Source organism: Oratosquilla oratoria, chromosome 23, assembly GCF_046742065.1.
Source record: "Oratosquilla oratoria isolate Oo_2021 chromosome 23, ASM4674206v1, whole genome shotgun sequence".
NCBI lineage: Eukaryota > Metazoa > Arthropoda > Malacostraca > Stomatopoda > Squillidae > Oratosquilla > Oratosquilla oratoria.
Genome location: NC_134799.1, coordinates 14384816 through 14408797, shown reverse-complemented (window position 1 = coordinate 14408797; position 23982 = coordinate 14384816). Strand labels below are relative to the sequence as shown.

The 23982-nt window shown below is 39.5% G+C and overlaps 2 protein-coding genes across 4 annotated transcripts in view; both read left to right on the top strand.

Moving 5' to 3' along the window:
- LOC143037975 (dual specificity protein phosphatase 3-like) overlaps positions 1–4188 on the top strand; it is a 15368-nt gene extending 11180 nt beyond the window's left edge. For both annotated transcript variants that reach the window (XM_076206732.1, XM_076206733.1), the window contains exon 6: positions 42–4188. In XM_076206732.1, coding sequence (XP_076062847.1) covers positions 42–150 — 109 coding nt within the window. In that variant the 3' untranslated portion in view covers positions 151–4188. The remainder of the gene's footprint in view (positions 1–41) is intronic.
- Positions 53–23982, top strand: LOC143037976 (uncharacterized). 2 transcript variants are annotated; one of them, XM_076206734.1, is made up of 5 exons: positions 53–186; positions 18808–18878; positions 19128–19193; positions 21363–21434; positions 22121–23981. In XM_076206734.1, the coding sequence occupies exons 2-5, from the start codon at positions 18812–18814 to the stop codon at positions 22297–22299; spliced, it is 384 nt and encodes a 127-aa protein (XP_076062849.1). In that variant the 5' UTR covers positions 53–186; positions 18808–18811; the 3' UTR covers positions 22300–23981. The 2 variants fall into 2 exon arrangements, with proteins under 2 accessions (XP_076062849.1, XP_076062850.1); XM_076206735.1 differs by lacking the exon at positions 53–186 and adding an exon at positions 14924–14955 and having other exon boundaries at positions 22121–23982.

Genomic DNA, 23982 nt, shown 5'->3' with positions numbered 1-23982 from the left:
TGACACGGCTCTCAGACGACCCCATCCCCCTTCTTCCGCAGTTCGCGACGCAGTGTCTTCCCGAACCAAGGCTTTCTTCGGCAGTTATGCGACTTCGAGTACGGCCTCCTGTGCATGAGAAGAATCAGGAATCAGGAATCTGTCCGCTGAAGAACAGAAGAGGAACTTAAGCGCAACGGAAGTCTGGTATTAAAAAATAATAATAATAACAGTAAATAATATTTACTAAAGAGCATAGGATTCTCTCTCTACTGGTGTTTCCATGTCGTATTGTCTGGGGAATGTATTAAAATATAACTTGCAGAGCTGGGCGCGTACACATACGCAGTAACGCGGACCGCGCTAAGGAAATCAAAATCGGTAACGCATTGACGGAAACGCACCACAGGTTTTCGGTGACGCACTACCTGTCTGACGGTAACGCGCCCAGCTGTCTAGTACCCCCCTCTCCCCCCCAAAAATAGGGGTATAGGTAATGCACGTTGCAAATAGACGCAGCACTAACAAGAAAATATCTAACATTTATAGTCTTATATATTCTAACTCTTATCGTGTGTTCTAAGGTCGCCAAATACCTTCGGACATCGCGTTTCTGTGACGCCATAGGCTAACCGCCCACGGAAAAACGGCGAAACGCGCGGTTCCTCTATATACCGAATATTTTCTAGAATACAGGGTGACACAGAAATCACCGTTCGAGGTTTTAGAATCTCAGCATAGATTTCTATGCTTTCTCGTAAGCATGAAGCATACATTAAGCAAACAAGACATTAACTTTAAGTTAGAAAGCATCATAGTCGTAGATCCTTAGATATTTAAAAAAAACTGTCTAGTTATAAATATTGTCTAGTAAATGTATAGGCGTGGTCAAGCCTTGAGACGCTTTATGATTCTTTACAACTTAAATATAATAGTTATTGATTATTTGATACATTTTTTTCTATTGAGTATTCGCTCTATAGTACAAAATATTTTGGCGTAGAAAAATATCAAATACCCAGTAACTTTATGTTTACACACTAAGTACATTCTTGCGTAGGAGATATAAACAAACACTAAACAATATCACTAATCGCCTATTAACGAAAAGTCGTCTCAAGGGCTAAACCAGCTGTTGTCGTAGTAAAAAGGGTCAAGGTTCCCCTGCACATGAGCATATAATAGTGTCTGCAGACATAAGCGAGAATATTATTCCCGCTGATGCGCTCCCTCACCATCTTCAACAAATGTGATGCCTGCAAGGTCATCATATTAAGACAACAGCGTAAGACTCAAAGTAGTGGTACGGGACATGAAACTGATTAATGTAGGCCTTATGGTCTCTTGCAGTCTCTTATGTTCGTCTGAGGACTCTGTCACCAAACAATATTCTATAAGAGATGAAACACCAACGAATAAAAATAAATAAATATTTAACTCCATTATGAATGTTTGGAACAAAGTCTCTCTTCTTGTTCCAAGTTCAAATACAACTGGCACATTTTAAAAAACGCCTAGATAAATATATGAAGTCTAACCCCATTATAACTTATTTCTCAGCGTCGTGAATTCATACACTTAAATTAAGTCAGTGGTATTTAACCATTTCCAATAGTTACACCCTCTTTCAATTCGCAAGCAATACCGTACAGACCAACAAGTCAGTTGCTGTTTGCATCTACCCCGTGTTCCTTTGTATTATTTTATGTCTGCAGGGACTGTAAGATCCTCATGTAATGAACAGGGCTTAATACGATACAGTTAAATCCCTATAGATTAACTTCTTCCACACAGTGACACACTTTAGTGATTATATTCTGGTTAGACCCATTGGTGTGTCGTTGTACTCGATGAGCTCAGTGTTCCTTCCTCATTCGTTAGATCAGGGGCTCTCAACCTGCCTTTCGTCACGTATACGACTTATGGATTGCTGTTCACTACCTTCCTGAAGAAGACCATTTCAACACTGAACTAAATACCCACTAACTCCCACTAGTTTTCGGTTAGTGATGCACTAAACCCCAGGTTGAGACCCACTCAGTTAGACCTATATTTTGCTTTAGTGGTTAGATCAGTATGGTCCGTCCTCGTTCTGTAATGTAGATATGCTGTCCAAGGCAGCATAAAAGACGAGATGCATACGGTGCTGTTGGCGAAGAGAACACGACCTCGAGTTCTTGTGTTCTTGTCCTCTAGATCTTCGGGTCCTCAGGGTGTTCACAAGAACAAAAAGAACTCCCGGTTTGTTCTCGTTCATCGCCACCACCGTTGCATTCCTTTGGGATTTTTTTTTTTTGCGAAATAACTGTGTTCTCCACAAGTGAGGTGATTGATAGTGTAATTTCCGTAACTACTACTATTGCACTATAAAATCTGTAATAGTCTGATTATTAAATATAATGAACAAAACAAAAATATCTAAGATATTTAAATACACACACACACAACTAATCTTGTTTATCCATAGGATTTAAAAAACGATATCAACAAAATGTTTTAGAACTAAGAGACACTAACACTGGATGTTATTGATAATTTGTAGGAATAATTCTTAAGAAACTTGTATGTATGTACGACTGTCGTAGCATGTAAATCACGTGACAATTTTGTGCGAATTTTGTCTAATCAGTGTTTTTCTTTCACTAAGATTTTTTTTTTTCTCGAATGTCTGGTTTTTAATTGGGATATTTTAAGTCCTCGAGTTACGAACATCCGACTTACGAATTTTCGAAGATATGAACAAAGCTGATCTCAATTCGGGAAGCTGTTTGTTGGGGTTTGTTTACATTCGCCAATATCATACATTTGGCAACATGGCAGTGAATAGTGGAACACCCATATTTCCCGATGCCGTTGATTATTTTTATTCGTTTTTTTCTTTCTTCTGTTCATTCTCTTGATAGAAGTAAGAAATGCCCAGAGTGCTGCTAAACTTGTAAGTCATAATGACATAACGTGTGTTTGTCTTCTCATTTCATGTATATCCCTGTAATGTACAGTATTATGTTTATATACGTCTATATAGTGTAAGTACGGTTTTATTCGACTTACGACTGTTCCGACTTACGACTGTTTCGACTGTTCCGACTTACGACTGTTTCGACTTACGACTGTTCCGACTTACGACTGTTTCGACTTACGACTGTTCCGACTTACGACTGTTTCGACTTACGACTGTTCCGACTTACGACTGTTTCGACTTATGAACAGCTTTCCGGAACGCAACTTGTTCGTAACTCGAGGACTTTACATTCATATTAGCAAAATTATTTTATATATTTATTTATTTATTCGTTATTTCATTTCTATTCAATGTATTCATCTATTTATTTCTTTAGATATCTATCTATTTTTTTCGGGTGTGCTGTCAGTATACTACAGTAATGAATCGAATTAACTTAGAGTTTATTTTGCTGGGAGTCTTTCTTAGCATTTATGTGACATAACAACGAAGTCTTTCGCATGAAACCCTTACGGTTTGTAATATATTTCAGTATCAGGCTATTGCAATTTATATTGGGACTTTTTTTTTAAACAGAAGAAAAAATAGTAACGGAAAAGGTAATAAAAACTTTAGTACATCAGCGCATTCAGCTGGATATACATATATACACATATATATTTTTGCTTCTATGTAAACTGCATATACGCTTATCTTCTCTAGTCATTGCTAATACTGTGGAGTCTATGGCTAAACACTAACATGTAATCACTAATACGAAGCTAATTTATGTTCGGGGGTGGGGGAGTGGGGAGGGGGGGAGAGGAGAAAGGGGTGGAGGGAGGCAGACATACCACTCTATCGCGGACAAATATTCTAGTACATCCATTGACGCTATAGTTGATTCTAGTAAAACAGTTATTTCTCTAGATACTATCGTAAGTTAAACAACATTTTTAAATACCCTAGTTAGGAAATAGACACTAATCACTACTGTCTTATTAGAATTTACAAAATACATATCATGGACCAACTATTGTACTAAAATACAGTCCTTGATCAGAAACGGAAATTTAATTAATTTAGTGTCGAAAAATTATTGTCAATGGATTTTTTGTACGTGATAGTATATACATATACACATTGTCTCATACACATAAATCACCACACGCATGTATTTTCTGAAATGTATATTTGTGTGGACGGTAATGAAAACATAATATAATTTTGTAAAAAAAAATATTAATAATAATAAATATCTAGCAATCTATTGTGTTTCATTTTCTTTATTCACCTATTCTATTTGATCTATTTATTTATTTATTTACTATTTTAATTTATTTTAATTTATTTCTATTTATGGACTCATATACATTATTATTTACCCTTCCCTACTGGGTGGCACTTTTCCTTCTCTTTATATCTGCCGTTAGGCGATTTCATTCATCTACATGACACTCCTTGATTAATCCCTTCCATACCCGGTGGTCCCTTTCCGTTTATTCTGAATGCCGCCAGGCTATTCTATTCAGCTCTTTGGCAGTCAATCAGTAGCGAAGGATTCGTAAATAAAAATTTGGACTCTGATATTGTGTAGTAAAGCTGTCCAAACGCTTCGCTGAAGTGTAAAAAATGAGCTCAAAATGTTTGGTGAATCTGTCCCCATGCTTTAGTGAAGTCTACAAAGTTACCTGCAATTGTATGGCCAATTTGTTTCAGTGGTTTTGTAAAATCTAATAAACTCTCCCGAAATAGTATAATGAATCTGTCCCAACACTTTAGCCAAAAAAAAAAAAAAAAAAAAAAGCGAATCTGTTTAAGTGTTCCAATACAATCTACAAAAGTAATATAAAACAAATAGAAAAAATAGAATAAATAATAATAATAATGTCCCCGAAATAGTGCGATGAATCGGTCCGAATGCTTTAGCTAAGTCTAAAAACACTCCCCTGCAATTGTGTGGCAAACTCTGTCTTAGTGCTTTAGCAAAACCTACGAAAACTCGCCCCCGAAAAAACAGTGTTATGAACTGGTCCGAATACTTTAGCCAAGTCCAAAAAATATGTACTGTATATAATAAAATAATAAATAGATACATAAATAAATACTCTGCAATTACTTGGCAAATCTGTCTTAATACTTTAGCAAAACCTACGAAAGCTCCTCCCCGAAACAGTGCGATGAATCGGTCCTGATGCTTTAGCCAAGTCTAAAAAAACCGGCCCCGGGTCGCAATACAATCACGGCGCCGGTCCTCCACGGCCTCACAAATAAGCTCCCACAAGCCGGATATTTCTGTTAGAGGGCCGCCAATATCCTGAACAGCGTAGGTGCCGCTGATTGGCTGATTGGTAGTGTAGCTATACATAGACATGTAATAAGTCTTCGCACATTTCTCTCGAAAAGAGTTTGATTGGATTGGTCTGCAGGGATTCGGCGATATCACGCCCCATCTAACTTAAACTACTACATATATATATATATATATATATATATATATATATATATATATATATATATATATATATATATATATATATATATATATATACACACACACACACACAGAGGGAAATAGCTGTCGATCACGAGTCCAACACGTGATCCAAAGACCAAGTGAATATATATATACATATCAAATAATTCCGGGTTCGAACCGGGCTCGTGAAATCCGGGGACGACAGTCGGAATTATTAGATCGACATCACCGTCCCTGGTGATTCTATTCAGATATATACATATGTGTGTGTTTGTGTGTGTGTGTGTGTGTGTGTGTGTATAATTCACCATAGTCTTGGGTCACGTGTTGGACTCGTGATCGACAGCTACTACCCTCCCGAAAGAGAGCTCAGAGCTCATATAGGACCGATCTATGGGTAATGCTGTGACCTTACACGCACACAGCCCAACTCCCCGCCCACGAGAGTTGGAGTAACGACTCACAGTGCGGCGATACTAAAATTATTTCAGCCCTGTGTGTGTGTGTGTGTGTGTGTGTGTGTGTGTGTGATGTAACTGAAAATAAATATTACTTAATTACCGCAGAGAAAACGCATGCAAAATTCGTAAAAGCTATTATCACACGCGATAGTGTGAACATAAACACAATATGACGCGGATTTTGTACACACGATTTCAGTCATCTCCGTGGGACCCTAATCTAACTCATCCGAAACTAAATTCACAATTTCTGTGACCACGAACTAGTTTCTTCTAGATCGATCCATTAACAGTCAAATGCAGATCGAAAACACTTTTTCGTTCCCGTAAATTTTACTCTTCGACCAATCAGTTCAATTGAATTAGGAAAATGGATCTCATTCATACATCTGTTCACAGTTGTGAACATTCTAGACACGCCTGTTCAATACGGGAAATTACATTTAGACGACTTTGTGCCGTCCGAATATGAACTGACATTTTTTTTTTCTTCTTCCGGGCGTCTATAATCTAGGAATTGCACTTAGATATGTTTCTTTTTTATTCTCTAGGTTTGTCTTCTCATATTTCGTCAGAAATTTCACTATCGTTTCTATCCTTGAGGGCAACATGGCGTCCGGAATTTGGAATCACGAAGACGATTGAGACGAGATAAAATTAAAATCACTGAAATTTAAAAATGATCACCACATTCTCTTTTAGACGAGATTAATTCCCGATAATTAAAAAATATACGATACGCAGGACCATAGGGGTGTTACTAACGCTAATATAGACTGCATGAATCTTGTAATCAAAACTCCATGTTCTCATGTATCCTATGATTAATACATTGCTGTTCTTTGTTCCCCTTGAGAAAACCAATTTAAAGCACCTCACACACAGACGCAACCAGTTGCATGAAACCGGTTGCGGTGCGTACGTGTGTGTGAATTTACCAACTTGTATCTTACGGGAAGGGGAGCTACGCTCGTGGTGCCCCGTCTATGTATCTCGCCATATCTAATTTGCTCTTAAATTCTTTTATTGTTTTTGCACACACTATTGTTTCGTCTAGTATGTTCGTCTAGTGTGTGTGTGTGTGTGTGTGTGTATGTGTGTGTGTGTACATGTATTTGTGCGTATACGTTTATATATGAGTGTGTATGTTTGTATATGTATATATGTGGGGTGTATGGGGAGGTGTTTGTATATTTATTTATGTATGCATGTATGTGTGTGTATGCGTGTATACGATCGGTTTCACGCAACTAGTTGTACGAGCTTCCTAACACTAAACACAACCACTAACCACTAACTACTTCCCACTAATTTTCGATTTATGCCCCCCTACATGTGAGTAAGCCCCTGGGGCGTCCCACGGGGGGAAGAGGGAGGGGAGGAGAGGGGGGAGAGGACCCCCCCCTGGTAGATTACCACTGGTGTATTGGAAAGTTCGCTAAGAATCTCATAATCATTACCAACGCGCCAGCGCGGCGTCGTAAACACAACGACGCCCGTCACACGTTTTCTTTTGGCTGAAGAAAACGGATTCGATTCATTTCAGGGTCTGGACCCCGAGCTGAAAGTTGGCTTCAGTGACCGGGACCCCATTGAGGTTGGAGTTCAAGTCCTGAAATATGTAAAAAATTGTCTGTTTCTTGGCTAGAATAGAATATATCAAGGGAGTCACTGTTTTGATGGGGTTTGGTCTCAAATGAGTCTGGCTTCTTGTTCCCAGACTTTCCTTGCATGACTGCATGACTGAAAGCTCTCATGAATGACTGCCACTCTCCCCCCACTCCCCCACACCGCTGCTTTCCGTCCCCAGGAAGTACTTTTACTTTTAAGCCCTGTTCACACTAGCGGTTCCAACCGCGGCGGTTCAGTTACAATGTACATCAGTGTAAGCGTTCACACACAACCGCGATTTTTCCCCTTGACTATGCGGTACCGCCGCGGTTTAAACCGCTAGTGTGAACAGGGCCTTACTCCGGTTACCGTCAGATGATTTTATTCAATTCAGTTGTGAAATATCCACCCAATCTTGGTGGAGAGGGGGTAGCCCATCTCGAGAGATCCTTCCATACTGGTTGGTACTTTTACTTTCATTTCTGCTGCCGCCAAGCGATTATATTCATCTCCGTGGCACGATCTCGGGATCGAAAGGGTTGCAGTCCGTCACCACCAGGTTCTCAGTGAATGACGCATTTTCCACTCAGCCGACTGAAGCGTGTGTGGGGGGAAAGGAGGGGAGAGGGGAAGGGGGGAGAGGGAAATGGGGGGGTAGGGAAACCCCCCTACGGAACATTTTTTTTTTTTTTTTTTTTTTTTTTTTTTTTTTTTAATAGCTTAAAGCATTCGGACAGGTTCATCACAATGTTTTGATGACACTTTTTTTTGTAGATTTTACAAGAAAAATTCCCCACGATTTTTTTTTTCCCAACTGAAGATTAATCTTCAGCCAAAGAAGGATCCTGGTGACTTTAACATCCAAGACTCTCCTTCTCCCTAAATGAGACGACAAACATTCTTCAACATCTTCAGAATCAGATCCCTGAGTATACAAGGCAAAGGTGACGATTCTCAGCTTATCCTGTGGAGTTTTTCACTTGCCCCCACAGAAAGCAACTGTTGTACAAACGGTTGTTGAAATGTTGTTCCATACCATGCATGCATGTTTGAAGCATGTCATGAAACAGTGTTTTTTCTTTAGGATATTTCAAATGTATATTCACATAGATCATACATAAAGAACGCTGTCTATATAGTTTTAGGCATTTCATTTATACTTGAGACAAAATAGTACTTTTTCTTTCAAAGTTTGTCAAAAGTTTGTTTAAAGTTCGTATTGCACACTTTACTTAGCATCGCATAGCAAGAGGATTTTTAATCAATATTAATTAATTTTGTTACTGTATTCGATTTTACATTGATAACTTTCCAATACTGCAACTATTAAACAAACATACTTTTCACACACCTTCAACAAACGTTTGCTAAAAGTACACAACCACTTATTCCTGGGATAAACAAAAGCACATCAACCAACGAATTTCATCTTCGATCACATAAGAAAATAAAGTTGGAGGAAACGGCAAGACATCATTAAACCTTACACTAGGCAGTTCCATGTCCCTTGCAAATTGTCATCTCTATCCATAAAGTTATCTAATCAAGCAATTATTTAAGCGCTCATTACATGGTTAACTAAGTTTATTCCATGCGTTAACCATTCTGTTGGTAAGCCAATTCTTGCTTGTTTCCTTTTTAAACCTAAATTAAAAATCTTTGGTTCAAATGAGTTTGTTTTTGTACACATGTCCGTTTTCTGTTCTCCTTGAACATGGGTGGGCAACCTCTGGATGAGAGTGTGCCAGTTTCTTTGATGTGTAGAACTCTGCGTGCCAAGAGTGCTTCTTTTAGGTACGCAAGTCAATGTCAATTTATATGCACAGTTGTGCATATGTGCATTTATATGCACAATGGGGATGCCATCAAATGTTGTATCTTGGACAATTTGCTTTTAGTTTCATCTCTTGTTGTCATAATATATTTGAAGAAGTGACGTTATTTTTGGATACTGTAACAAGTTTTTAACACGAGCTAGCCTGCCAGGGCCAATCTCATGACAATACCCCACCGGCCAAAATCCCAATCTGCATAGTAAAACCCCAATCTGCATAGCAAAACCCCAATCTGCATAGCTGACAGATCCCCAATCTGCATAGCAAAACCCCAATCTGTATAGCAAAGCCCCATTCTGCATAGCAAAACCCCAATCTGCATAGCAGACAAAACCCCAATAGGAAAATTGGGGTGATGACATAACCTAACCTAACCTTTTCACTGATTGAGGTTTTATCAGTTGGGATTTTGTTCGTTTACCGCCAGGGTCTACCCTGTCACGTGTCATGACTGGCACGCGTGCCAAAGGTTCGCCGACCCCTGTCCTAGGAATTATAAACTGTTTACTACTCTACCAGGTTCCTTCTTCGCTTTACCAAACATTCATTCACCATTAGGAAATGTCGGAAATCTTTATCTCTTCACATTCCTCATCTTTTGGCACCTGGCCAATCCCCAGAAAGATTATTAGAAAAAAGCGCTTTTGGTACCTGGTCAATATCACCTCAGATTTAAAAAAAAAAAAAAAAAAAAAAAAAAAAAAAAAAAAAAAAAAAAAAAAAAAAAAATCAGTATAACAATTTTTTTCCTCATAAGGAAAAATATTGGTCAAATGTCCAGACACACTGTTTCCGTGCGACCCTTCTTCACATTCACTCCTTCCTCTCAGCCAAACAACTATCAAGTACAGTTGCAGAGACAAAGATTACAAAGGATTACAAAGGCGGAGCGTGCCGGCAGGATACCTTTTGGTCCACAACTAGGTCGGATGCGAAAAAAATTATAATAATGATAAATAAATAAAATATATATATATATATATATATATATATATATATAATAGAAATAATAAAAAATAAAAAATAAATGCATAGGTATAGTCAAATAATAAACAAACAGGTAAATAGTAAATAATAATAAAATGACATACAACTAACAACAAACATGAATCAAACAAATAATAATAAACAGACAAATGATAACAAAACACACTATTCGATAGCTGTGTGATCTATGGATGTCAACGAATAAAAATATTAGTATTTTGTCGGAAATAATCATCACTTCTACCCTTGGGGAAAATGTCACACCAAAATCGTAGAGCTGTGAAAGGAAAGACTCAAGGAGGGTAGTAACAGCTCGCTGGCTGAACGGGTTAGGGCGTCATGACTTGCGGCGAAGGTTGAAGGGATAGGGGTTCGAACTCTGCCACCGGCGAAGATGAACTAAAGACATGGTTCATTAAATTCTACACTATAAACTCCTTTGTGAGGGGCACCATCCTAGCCTTCCGATGGGGGCGAGTTTGTGACGTTAAACCATATCATCAGTAACAGAACAGAATGAGAGTAGAAACTGAAAACGATCAACATTCTTATTTCAGTAGGGACTAGTCTACGTTTATAATGTTAAGTGCCTCTGATCCGTAGAGGTGTCACTAGAATAATGACAACGTAAAACATCGAGTCAGTAACCCAAACAAGGACAGTAAAAGTTTAATCACTCCATTAGTGTGAAGATAGGCTTAGGAACTTACACCCTCTGGAAAGACGAAGAGTGCGGGGTGATCTAATAGAGGTATTTAAATGGGTCAATGGCTTTAACAAGTGATGCAGGCAAGGTCATCATATCAAGAGAGCAGGGCAGGACTCGTAGTATTGGGTTTAATTTGGTCAAAATTAGGTTTAAGAAGGAAATAGGCAAGAACTGATTTACCAACGAATGGAATAGACTTAGTAACCATTTAGTGAGCACTGAAACAATTGGTTGTTTTAAGATAAGATTAGATGGATGGAGATGGATGGAGATGATAGGTGGTAATGGACATGGAACTTCCTAGTGTAGGCCTTATGGTCTCTTGCAATCTCTTCCATTCTTAGGTTTTTTATATTCTATACTGGGAACATTCAACGGCAAAGTTATTGTACACACCAAGTTCTGAAGTTCAGAAAATATCATCTCTGCAGAACATAACCGATAAATATTCTGAAATTCATAAAATAATTTCATGTTCATTATAAACATTTTAAGTGCATTAACATAAAGACTAAATGATCAAAATACGTAGTTTATGCTGATAGAATTTCTCCCATTTTCTATTTACTATTTCATTTATTTGTTTATTTTTTCATCTATTTCATTTATTTGTTTATTTTTTTACGACAATATTTTTGATGATGGCTAAGACTAAGACATACTTTCACTAACTCTTCCACCATGGACTGATGTATTCCCACCTAAATAAAATCAACAAACGGCAGATTAAATGAACAACCCAAATCACAAAATGCAGCGAAAGAGGATTCACCTGAAACATTTAAAACGATCTTCGAGAAAAGGCTCATTTGCATTCTGTTCCCGTTTGGAGAGCGTCTCCTCGTGCTAAATATATTTTCTTCCGAGTCATTGCCTATTTCCTCTGAGATGCCTGCCTGAGACTTTCTCGCTGTGATTTCCCCTTCAACTGATCCATAAGAAAGGAGTTCAGCATCCCACCCACCCCTACTCCCATGCAAAGAAACCTGTGGTAGGGCAAAAACCTGTCAGTTGTGGCAAGCCGTTTTTTTTTTTCTTGTTTTTTTTTTAAGGCCGACGTTGGGTCACCTCCCCGTCTGGCCAGGACTGCCGGTAACAAACGTATCAAGCCTGCAGCTGGTCCCGGGAATCCAGTCCACGACCACCTACTCATAAATACAAGATGATATCCACTGGGCTACCGTCCATATTAAAAAAGACTGAATTCAAATGGACAATACAAGCTCAGTCTTAGACCCGTACCCACTGTGCATGTACACATATCTACACAAAAACATACATGCAACCAAGACTTCATAAACACATGCGTCTACGGTATCTCCCTTCCTCTACACGACTGACCTGAGGTCAAATTCCCGGGATGAGGTCAAATGTAAAATCAATTGGGTGCTGCTGGTGAGGCTTCATACGTAAGTACTACGTATGATTGCGAATTGTCAGGCTCACTCTGCATCCTTTGCCTAGCTGACCAAGTCATCTCTGAGTAATACCACAATACTGCAGGTGTCAACAATGGCTTTTGACCAATTCCATCAGCGATAAAGAAAGGAATATATATATATATATATATATATATATATATATATATATATATATATATATACATATATATATGTATATATATATATACATATATATATACATATATATATTATATATATATACATACATATATATATACATGCATACACACTCATATATATATCACACACACACACACAGTTATGTTTCGCATCCGACCTAGTTATGAACCAAAAGGTCTCCTGTCGGCATGCTCCGCCTTTGTAATGTGTGTGTGTGTGTGTGTTTGTGTGTGTGTGTGTGTGCGTGTGTGTGTTTGTGTGTGTGTGTGCGTGTGTGTGTGCGTGTGTGTGTGTGTGCGTGTGTGTGTGTGTGTGTAAACCTCAGCTTCTTGAAAGGGCTAAATGCTTCTCCTATTCTCCAGAGGCCTATATCTTCCTTTCTTCACTCTCCCCTCTCTCACACCTCCTCTCCCCGGCTCATAAATCTCCCTCGTGGAGCAATGTTTTCGCACTCCTACACTTTCGTCTTTGTAATTGCGTATCGTCTTTTAATTTTTTTTTTCAAATTTTGGATTTTTTTTTTTTTTTTGGGGGGGGGGCGAGCATCTCGCCTATCACGCCCAGCCATCGCGAACTTTGAATTACATTGCTGCTACTAGCGGCATATAAACAGTAAATAAACAAATCCATAAACAATGCAACAAATAAATATATAAATAAACAACAGAATAAATTAATACATACATAAAACAAATAAATAAAATAAAATAAATCAATAAACGGCCCTGTGCTCATACATAGCTTCCTTTTCGAAGATTCTTTTCCTTCTTGCAACGAATTCATTCATTACCTCAACTGCACACCACCCCTCCCCCTCCCCCTCCCCCCGGTCCCCTTCAATTGCCGCTCACGCCTGCTACCACAAATTTACTTTCTCAGAATCCAGAGCAATACATTGAACACAACGACAGCTGAATAAAATCACCAGACGGCAGCAAGAAAAAACAAAGTTTAATGTACACTCCAAAGCAGCGTTCCTCAACCTTAAGGTTCCGCAAAAGGTCCCTAAGGGTTCCGCGAGAACAAATGAGATAAGCTAACGCACTTTTGGATTTTTTATTTAATTTCATATACGTAATATAATTAAACACGCACGACATATTCTTGGTTATTGTAATAATGTAATATAGGCATCATCCTATCTAACCTATTATTACGATGAAAATAAAATGAGAAAGATATGGTATATACATATATATATATATATATATATATATATATATGTGTGTGTGTGTGTGTGTGTATACATACATAATATATATACATATATATATATATATACATATGTATATATATACATATATATACTGTATATATATATATATATATTTTTTTTTTTTTTTTTTTTTCCGCAGGGGTTCCTTGAGACATGCATTTTATTTTAAAGGTTACGCAAGGGAAAAATGTTAAGAAACGCTGGTCCAGAGGGTCGATCCGACTGAAGTGAACCCTTCCATATCATGAAGTTTCCCTTCAGCTGAATAATATGGCCTGGCGCCAGCTACAGTAAATATAAGACTTGATAACAGATTTGAAAGGGGAGGGTGCTACTGAAGTGAATAAAATCACCTGGCGACAGCTAGAATGAAAGTAGAGCTCCCACCAAGTGACGAAAGGGTCGTGTGTGTGTGTGTATATGCATGATCCCTTACATACCTGTTGGTGCTTTTGCTCGAAGCCAGGTTGAAGTTAGAGTATTCTATTAATCTTTGCTTAGGAAGGTTATACCTTGCACACACACACACACACACACACACACACACACACACACACACACACACACGATGCAGAAAAAATTGCGTGATCTCACAAGTATAAGTCCTTTCTTGTATACTAGTTAGGTAAACAAAAGCGCGCGCGCGCACACACACACACACACACACACACACGGCTCGACGGCGCAGTGGTAGCTTTCGCAACTGCTAACCCATCGGTCCGAGTTCGAATCCCGCCCATGGCTGAAATAACTTCAGTATCACTGCGCTGCGAGCCGTTACTACAACTCTCGTGGTCGGGGATTTGTTTGTGTGTGTCAGGTCAAAGCATTACCCATAGATCGGTCATACATGAGCTCTGAGCTCTCATCCGGGAGGGTAGAAGCTGTCGATCACGAGTCGAACACGTGGTCCAAGACCAATGGTGAATTACACACACTTTCAGTACACGAGCTATCAAGCCTCCCACTCTAATTCCCTCTCCCACCCGCTCCCCCTCCCCCCGCGCATTCTCCGCCGCGCCGCGACGCACGTCCCCCCCGCCCCCTCGGCCCCGCCCCATCTAGCGAAGGGGAGGGGTGGGGGGGGACGTCTTATATGAAGGTGTCCCTTCCAGGTGGACGCCTCAGTGAAGACTTAGAGCAAGACAAGTGAGGTGAGTTACCCAAGTCATCTCTGAAGATTTATTTTATTTTATTTTTATTTTTTTGTCTAATTACAGACCATTTCATTCAGTTACAGAGATTTACAGCCCGTCACCAGCGCTTCTGTCCTCAAGGGTAACAATTCGCCGTGAGATCCAAATATTAATTATTAATTGACTTATTAATATATCTATTTATCTATTTTAAGAGATAGGCGAGCTCTGGGTCAGTTAATACATTGGGTTCTTTAATGACACCTCTACGGATCAGAGACACGCGTAAGACTGTCCCTGATTTAGAATTTAGCCCATACTGCAATAAATAAGGCCCTGTTCACACTACCGGTTTGAACCGCGCGGAAACCGCGGCGGTTCCGCAAAGTCAATGAAAAACTGCGCGGTTGTGTGTGAACGCTTCCGTTGACATACATTGATTCTCATTCGCGTCAGGGTCTCGAGTACGGTGCTTCACGAACGGACTAAGTTCTGGGGGCCACAATGTGTCGTGACTGATGTGCTATTTTCACACGTATCGACTTTTCGCCGTGCGCCGTCCACGGCACGACGTCGTGCTCTCAAACAATCATGGGTGTCTACGGACACTTTCATACATGATCGTGGTCGCAACGTGTGAAAGCACCCATGTTTATTTGAGAGCACGACGTCGTGACGTGGACGGCGCACGACGAAAAGTCGGTACGTGTAAAACGAGCCACAGCCGCACACGCCACCGCTTTACCACGGGAAGCCCCGTGTTAGGTTCCTATTTAATAAAATCGTCTGGCGGCAGCCAGAATTGTGCATCTATCATTTCTTACTTTCTAGTGAAATTGATCTAAGTGATTGGCTTAACTATAAAAATCGAACGGATTTTTTTTTTATAAATATATATATAATTGTATGTATATTTTTAAGTTGAATAATCATCATTTTATTTATTTATTTATTTCTATTATTTTTAAACTTTCGCCAAAATTAGCGGAACGTTTCAAACATACGACTTTGGAACCGAGTAAAACGTTTTTGCTCGGTGCAATTATCGCTCAACGATGATCGTTCACGCCTCAACGATGATCGTCAAACGATTATATGGAGCACCAATTCTCTATTTTTGAATGGGGTTGTTTTGCTTCGAGGGTGCAACGTGCGAGGCTGATAATCATAACCGAACCTGCAACCAAAGCGCTTACCCCAAACAGGATGCCAGGTAGTAGGATGCGCGTCACCCGCCATTGACTGAAGTAGCTGAATAATTAAGCGTAAAAATAAAAAACGTATCTCTTGGCTGGTGTCACACTGTCCGGCGCCGCCGCTGCGGGCTGTTGTTGTTGGTCGTTATATAAAGTTCTGGCTGCTGTCGTCAGGTGATTTTATTAAGCTACATGAACTTGCAAACATCATCTCGCCGCATCCGGCCCTGCCGTATAGTGTGACATCCTATATAACATAATTATACAGTGGGCGAGATGCAGGGATGACCTGTCATCCAGGAGGAGCTAAGAGATGATGGAGGGAGGGAGGGGGGTGGATAGGAGTGGAGTATGTGAGGATGGAATGGGTGGGAGTGGATTTTGTGCCTTGTTTTTTGGTTACCTCCCTTGTAAAGAGGAAAAAAGCCTTTGATTGTATGTTCAATCTAACATATTTCCCCACAATATAATCATATATCAATAAAAACATATAACCCGAACGTATTATGAGGAACAAAATAATTAGAATTATTTCTTACTCTCTAGCATAACTTCAGTTTGTCTAGCATATTCCTGCATGGGCTATCTGGTCACTCTGACTTTGACTATGCCGCTGTTCACACTAGCAGTCTGAACCGCGCGGAAACCGCAGCGGTACCACATAGCCAATGAAAAACTGCTAGGTTGTGTGTGAACACCTCCACTGAGTTTAATTGTACTTGAACCGCCGCGGTTCAAACCGCTCGTGTGAACAGGGCTTTCCGTATCGCCAGGCGATTTTATTTATCGTCGGGACCCAGATAACGGTGAACGCATAGGCCCTGTTCACACTCACGGTTCGAACCGCGGCGGTTCAATCACTATGTTAGTCAGTGGAAATGTTCACACACAAACGCGCAGTTTTTCCTTAACTTTGCAGTAGCGCCGCGGTTTCCGCGCGGTTCAAACCGCTAGTGTGAACAGGGCGGTTTTACTCAGCCAATGAAGGAGACTGAGACCATAAGGCCTACACTAGGCAGTTCTATGTCCATCACCACCTATCATCCCTATCCATGAAATTATTTTTAAAAACGACCAATTGATTCAGTGTTCACTACATGGTTACTAAGTTTATTCCATTCGTTAACTACTCTATACTATTCTAGAATCTTTGGATTCCTAGACAGGAAGCAAGCACTCGTTTCAGGATCACATAGAGTTGATTTCAGAACAGATTAGGGCGCATCTACATTTGTCTTTCAGTTTGTGGGGGGTACAATGACTGACGCCCCCCCCCACTGCGTAAATTTGAATAACCACCCCCACATCTACTCACAAAAATGATCGACTTCATATTCAGAATTGTTGTATTTTAGTTCTCCAAACATAAGATATATTGAGTAGTATTACCTCATTAAAATAGTAAAAAATATGGCACATATTAACCGAATTTGGTAGAAATAAAATCATAATTATAAATTACTTAAATCAATCATGCATTCGGTACAAAGAAGTTAACTTGAGAAAAATGACGGTATTATTATGATAAAGTTTATTATCATTATGTACAGTTCCTGTATTATATTTTTTTTACAATTCAATAATGCACGTTCTAATTTGTGTTCTATTTAAGAATACCGCCATTTTACTTAGTTCGACATTTTATATTAACACTTACCTTTATTGCTGTTGCCTGTAATTCCGTTGATTGATCCAAGATGATGCAGTTTGTACAAAGTTTACATTGTTTTTGACGAGCGTGTAGCTAAGAACGCACTAATGATAGTTTATTCATTTGTACAATAAATAACATCTTACTCACTAGATGGTGCTACAAAATCATTATATTTCATCATCTTAGATTATGAGACGCGCCAACACAACGACAGTTAACATCACTGATGTACATACAAACATGGCTACATATCAACAACTCAAATTCTCACTGTATATTTATCAAAACACTTCATAGACTATATACCCTAGTGTACAATATACGTATCCACATTACCCAAGCACATTTTGAAATAAAAGTCACCAAAAAAGCACTTAATATATGATCACTTAGAAAAGATATTCGCTCCACACGCTAAGTAAACATTATCTCTACAACTGCTTGACAACGCCATCTCTTAAGGGATCCGTTGAATAACTGATTGAATCTGACATTTTTCCCCCGTCACAAATATCAAGCCCTTATTCATTCGTGTATATACAATATACAGTTAATTTTTTCTTCATTGAATACACCATCACAAACTTGACAGAGTTGTTATTAAAAAAAAAAAAATCAATGCAACAGATGAGACGACGCTCTTGTTTCCGTTTGAATTTCGGCTGCGCAACTGCGCATGCGTCAGCGTTTGATCGACGCCAGATACAATATTCTTTTGTTGTTTGTTTTTTATTATTTTCCATAGCAATTTTAAGGTCATAAGTCTACGCATTTTATGGTTGAAAAAGAGTTGCAGTGATATTTATATGTACTCGTATATATATATGTATGCCTTGACGAGGGTCTTTTGGTATATGTATATATGTATGTATGCGTATGCATGTATGTATGTATACATTTCACGTATAATGTTCAATTGGTTGTGTCCAAAAAGATTAGAAGAAATTATTACTATTGGTGTTATTATTACCATTATTTGTATCTATTTATTTATTTATTTGTTTATTCATTTATTGACAGGAACATGGGGAATCAAAGAACAGGAACCGTTTCCATTCTCCGCTTCCTGCTCGTCTCTCTTCTCCTTGCAGGTAAGCAAGGAGACTAATTTTAACACAAAATGCAAATGAACTGAAATACTGCCAAAAGAAAACCTTGCATATCTGTTGGATCATCGTCTCCTAAAGGTCCAACCGCATTTTTTTGTATGCTTATGCCATCGAATAGGAGTAAATACTGATATACACACAAATGATATTCCCGTGAAAGTCGCAACATTAATGTCCACGTTCTTTGTGGTCTGCAACCTAAAAAAAAAAAAAACTTTTTTGGTTCTGTAGCGACTACGTGGAGATGCAACGCGATCATGGCGACATCAAACGGCGACGGACTTGTCAAACGTAACAGTAAGTCCATTCAAGAATCCTCTCAGTGTATACTAAAAATATACCCAAACTTAGAGCCGGTTTTAGGTTTATTTGACCGGTTTTATCAAATTGGGCCTAGCCACTCAAAGAGGGCCCATGTAGTACTTTCTCCCCGTGTACATCTCATCACCTTACTTTTACCCACATTCATCTTCAACCTCCTTCTTTCGCACACCTTCCCAAACTCTGTCACTATCTTCCTCAATCCATCCTCTGATCCTGCCACAGGCGTAGTGTCGTCAACAAACAACAACTGGCTTATCTATCTTCAACTTCCTTCTTTCACACACATTCCCAAACTCTGTCACTAAATTCCTCAATCCATCCTCTGATCCTGCCACAAGCGTAGTGTCGTCAGCAAACAACAACTGACTAATCTATCTTCAACTTCCTTCTTTCACAAACATTCCCAAGCTCTGTCACTAAATTCCTCAATCCATCCTCTGATCCTGCCACAAGCGTAGTGTCGTCAGCAAACAACAACTGGCTTATCTATCTTCAACTTCCTTCTTTCACACACATTCCCAAACTCTGTCACTAACTTCCTCAATCCATCCTCTGATCCTGCCACAGGCGTAGTGTCGTCAACAAACAACAACTGGCTTATCTATCTTCAACTTCCTTCTTTCACACACCTTCCCAAACTCTGTCACTAACTTCCTCAATCCCTCCTCTGATCCTGCCACAAGCGTAGTGTCGTCAGCAAACAACAACTGGCTTATCTATCTTCAACTTCCTTCTTTCACACACATTCCCAAACTCTGTCACTAACTTCCTCAATCCCTCCTCTGATCCTGGCACAAGCGTAGTGTCGTCAGCAAACAACAACTGGCTTGTCTCCCACTTTTCTCCATTTCCTCTAACCATATCTAATCCCTGACCCACCACCCCTGTATTCCTCTCTCGCACCCAGGCCTACTTGTAGTAAAAATCCAAACCTTTCATATTGTCTTTCAGTATTTAGTGTATCAAGGATTTAATTATTTTTTTGCTAAGACTGGCATATTACACGAAAATAAAACATCAGTTTCGAACTCTTGTAGAATAGAGGCCCTGATATCTATTTTCTAGTTGGGCACACCTCAATTCCTAGCACCGACCCTGGCCAAACATCCTCCCAAAATAGGTTAAAAATAGTGTCGTAGTTCCCCCAATTATATTGGAAATCAGACATCCATTTTTTGCGTCTTAATTCCATTCTATCAAAGCAGGTTTATGTGTTTTTGAGCGCAGTTTTATGCGATGACGGGTTTATTTCTCCCTACGATTAATCCCTCCCTCAGCTTAGAGATGGTCAAGATGTCTCATAAAATACTGGAATTTTCTGATATTTGGTGTACTATCAAAGTTTGGGTTATACAAGATGGCCCAGAGGTCACTGAGGGGTTATAATTTGTGATCATTTCTTCATTAAATTGTCTTAGATCCTATGTATATGGCTCCAGTGAGATGGAGCCATATACATACCTCAAAAGAAACAATACAGTTGCTGAGGCAATGTTCCAATACTGTATTAAAATACCATACATGTATTTGTATCAATAAGGTAGTTATCAAAGATTAAAACCCCCTCACAGACTTTTGGGTCACACTGTACTCACCCATTTGCAAATTGCTAGATTTTTGAGTGTGTCCTGAAAGAGATCCAGCTGTTTGTCAGTATCATGAAGGCCTTTGAAGTCAAATATTCAAAATGTCAGCTATAGTCTGTGCGCTCCAACTTTAATACATGCCTCTCTGTCTCTTATTTCCCATCTATGTGCTATATGAAATAGCATTTTTTATTCTGTATATAGTAAATGAAGCTGTATAGTACAATAAGTATCACTTTTTAGGATTATAACAACGATTTGAGTGAATTCTGTGAGACGTGGCAACAGCGCTTTTTTCCCTCCCAGGTTGCCATGCCGAGGTTTCACAGGTGAGACAAGTGGGATAATCCTAAAAAGTGATACTCGTTGTACTATAAAGCTTCCTGTACTATATACAGACAAAAAATCAAATAACACATAGATGGGAGATATGAGAGAGAGAGAGAGAGAGAGAGAAACCTATGACACGCCCTAAACGGACTCATTGGAGCGCACAGACTATAGATTTATGGCAACTGTGTCGATGTGTGATATCGTCTGTTTTCGTCATCAACAGCTTGGTGGAGCAAAAAGTCCGTGGTGGAAACTACACCTGTCTACCAATGTATACCAGTCGTCCAGAGTCTAGGTGAGTTTTTTTTAAAAGACGAAGTGATTTCCTCCTGCGACACTTGGCTTATGCAAACTGAGACTCAGGCGACGCAGGCGACACAGGCGACGCAGGTGACACAGGCGACGCAGGTGACACAGAAAACACAGGCGACGCAGGCAACGCAGGTGACACAGGCGACACAGGTGACACAGGCGACACAGGTGACGCAGGTGACACAGGCGACGCAGGTGACACAGGGGACGCAAGTGACGCAGGTGATGCAGGCGGCGCAGGCAACACAGGTGACACAGGTGACTCAGGCGACACAGGCGAAGCAGGCGACACAGGCGACGCAGAACAGAGCAAAGGCAAACTTCCTGTTGCTGAACTGAAGTATAAGAATTGAAGCATTTCAAGTGTGCACACGCGCGTATCTATACTTATCCTGGTATAATTTTGTACACTGACACTTGATTGATTATAATTATCATCATCATTTAAACTCAAATTGACCAATACCAGTAGACTCTGCTCGCAATACCGCATAAGAACATAAGAATGGAAAAGAGTGCAAGAGACCCTAAGGCCTACACTAAGCAGTTTTATCTCCTTTACCATCTGTCATCCCTATCCATAAATTTATCTAATTTTCTCTTAAAGCAACCAATTGCTCCAACGCTCACTACGTGTTCACTAAGTCTATTCCATCTCCTCTGTTCCAGAATGCCTCCTGGGCTCCTGTGTGGATCGCTACGGTGACTGCATCCACCACGCCACAACCACCTCGAGGTCGACCTCCAGCGTCCTCGCGAGGTGTCGTCTCCACTATGTCTCGTGCATCCTCAACTGCTTCACCAAGACGGCGCCGTCGCTAGCAGGCGTCGTGGCCGATCTAGTATAGTTCCTCGTCGAAAGCAGCGCCCTCTTTTGTCCCCGGGTCGCGTCTGCAGAAGACACGCGCGTCCTTCCTTGAATCTTGCCCAATATACGTGGAGTCTGTCAAACTACTTTCAGGAACTGATACAAGTCGCGATGATGAAACTGGAAAAGGAGTTTTAACCATAGAAATGACAAAATAATTTGAGGAACCTGGAACCAACTCAATGATGGAGCTGGAAAAGAAGGATGAAAGTTGACCAAGAACACTGCTTTTTTCAGTATTGAGTGTGCCATTTTGTGAACATTTGTTCTTTGGGTTTCAAGTGATTTGTTTATCATTTGCTGCGCCTGGTTTGTTTTTTCAATCTTTATCTTCTGTACAGAGAATTCAGTTATTATCCAGCGAACGTTCCGATAATGAGACCAAATTAAATAATCTATTTTCAGTTTCCGTTTACTTTGCCTATTTTCTGAAGTTGTTGTCAACTTCGTCTATTTTCCTAAAATAATTATTTGACACTTCGACTTCTAGAAATAGGAGCAGGTTTTTGTTTTCTTAGGTTTATACCGGTACTCAAAAAACATGAATCAAAAAAATGGTGGACGGTATCTAAGATAATCAGTCTACGAATGCCCTGATTTTGTTTTTCTTTTATGTTAACACCGATAGTCAAAAGACATGAATTAAGTGGCGAAAGATCTCTTAGATGATGTAACAGGCCTACGAAGACATAGAACCTCCTTGTGGAAATATCTGATTAAAAAAAAAAAAAAAAAAAAAAAATAACACAAAAAAAATCAAAGGAAATTAAGCCCTCTATACAAGTATTCACACTTTTCAGACAGAATGAATCCACGACGACCCACAGTTCGAACCTTGGCAAGGGTGATCTTTCAGTCTGTCTGAAACGCGTATACCACATTCCCCGGCATATAAGACGCACTTTATTTATTTTCAAATATATCACAAAATTGCCCTGCGTCTAATGCAACCGTATTACGGATGCAAAAAAATCATACATTTCTCCTACATTACTACTTGAAAATATCTTTCAATAAATGTATAATGAAACACTATGTTTTTTCCCGCACAAACTATCCTTGGACAATAGGGGATGCATATTATGCAATGGTGCGTCTTATACGCTGGTATGTTACCGTAAATACTTGTTTGCTGACATCCCTGGATTCAGTGAAATAGAGATTGAATGACATTGGTTATTGCGAGTTGACCTAGCACGTTGTGACAGGCCAGGACCAAGCGTCACAAACGGGGTGACCTGATTTCTGAAGCGGGAATATGCTAGACAGCAGTTGAAGTTATGTTAAATTGACAAAAATAATGATAAATCTTATGTTCCTCTTACTGTGTCCGGTTACTGTTACTTTTTTATTGATATATTATTGTTTTATGGAAGATTATGTTATATTTAGCGTAATTATGCTAAATCTGATTACCTAGGTCAGGAATGCCGATCGTGACTGAGCTCACTGTTGTGACCTCGTTTCCCAAAGTCCCCCAGTTCCGATCTTAGGACATTACCGCGAGTTGGTTCTACCTAGTTAAGGGAAATTAATTTAGAAATAAAATCGTTCCGTAACATATTTTTTTTTTTTTTTTTTTTTTTTTTTGAGAAGTTTGGCAAATCAGGCGGGTAAATGTGTACCTAGGTCAGGGGGTCACCAAAACTGCGTCCCTCAAGGT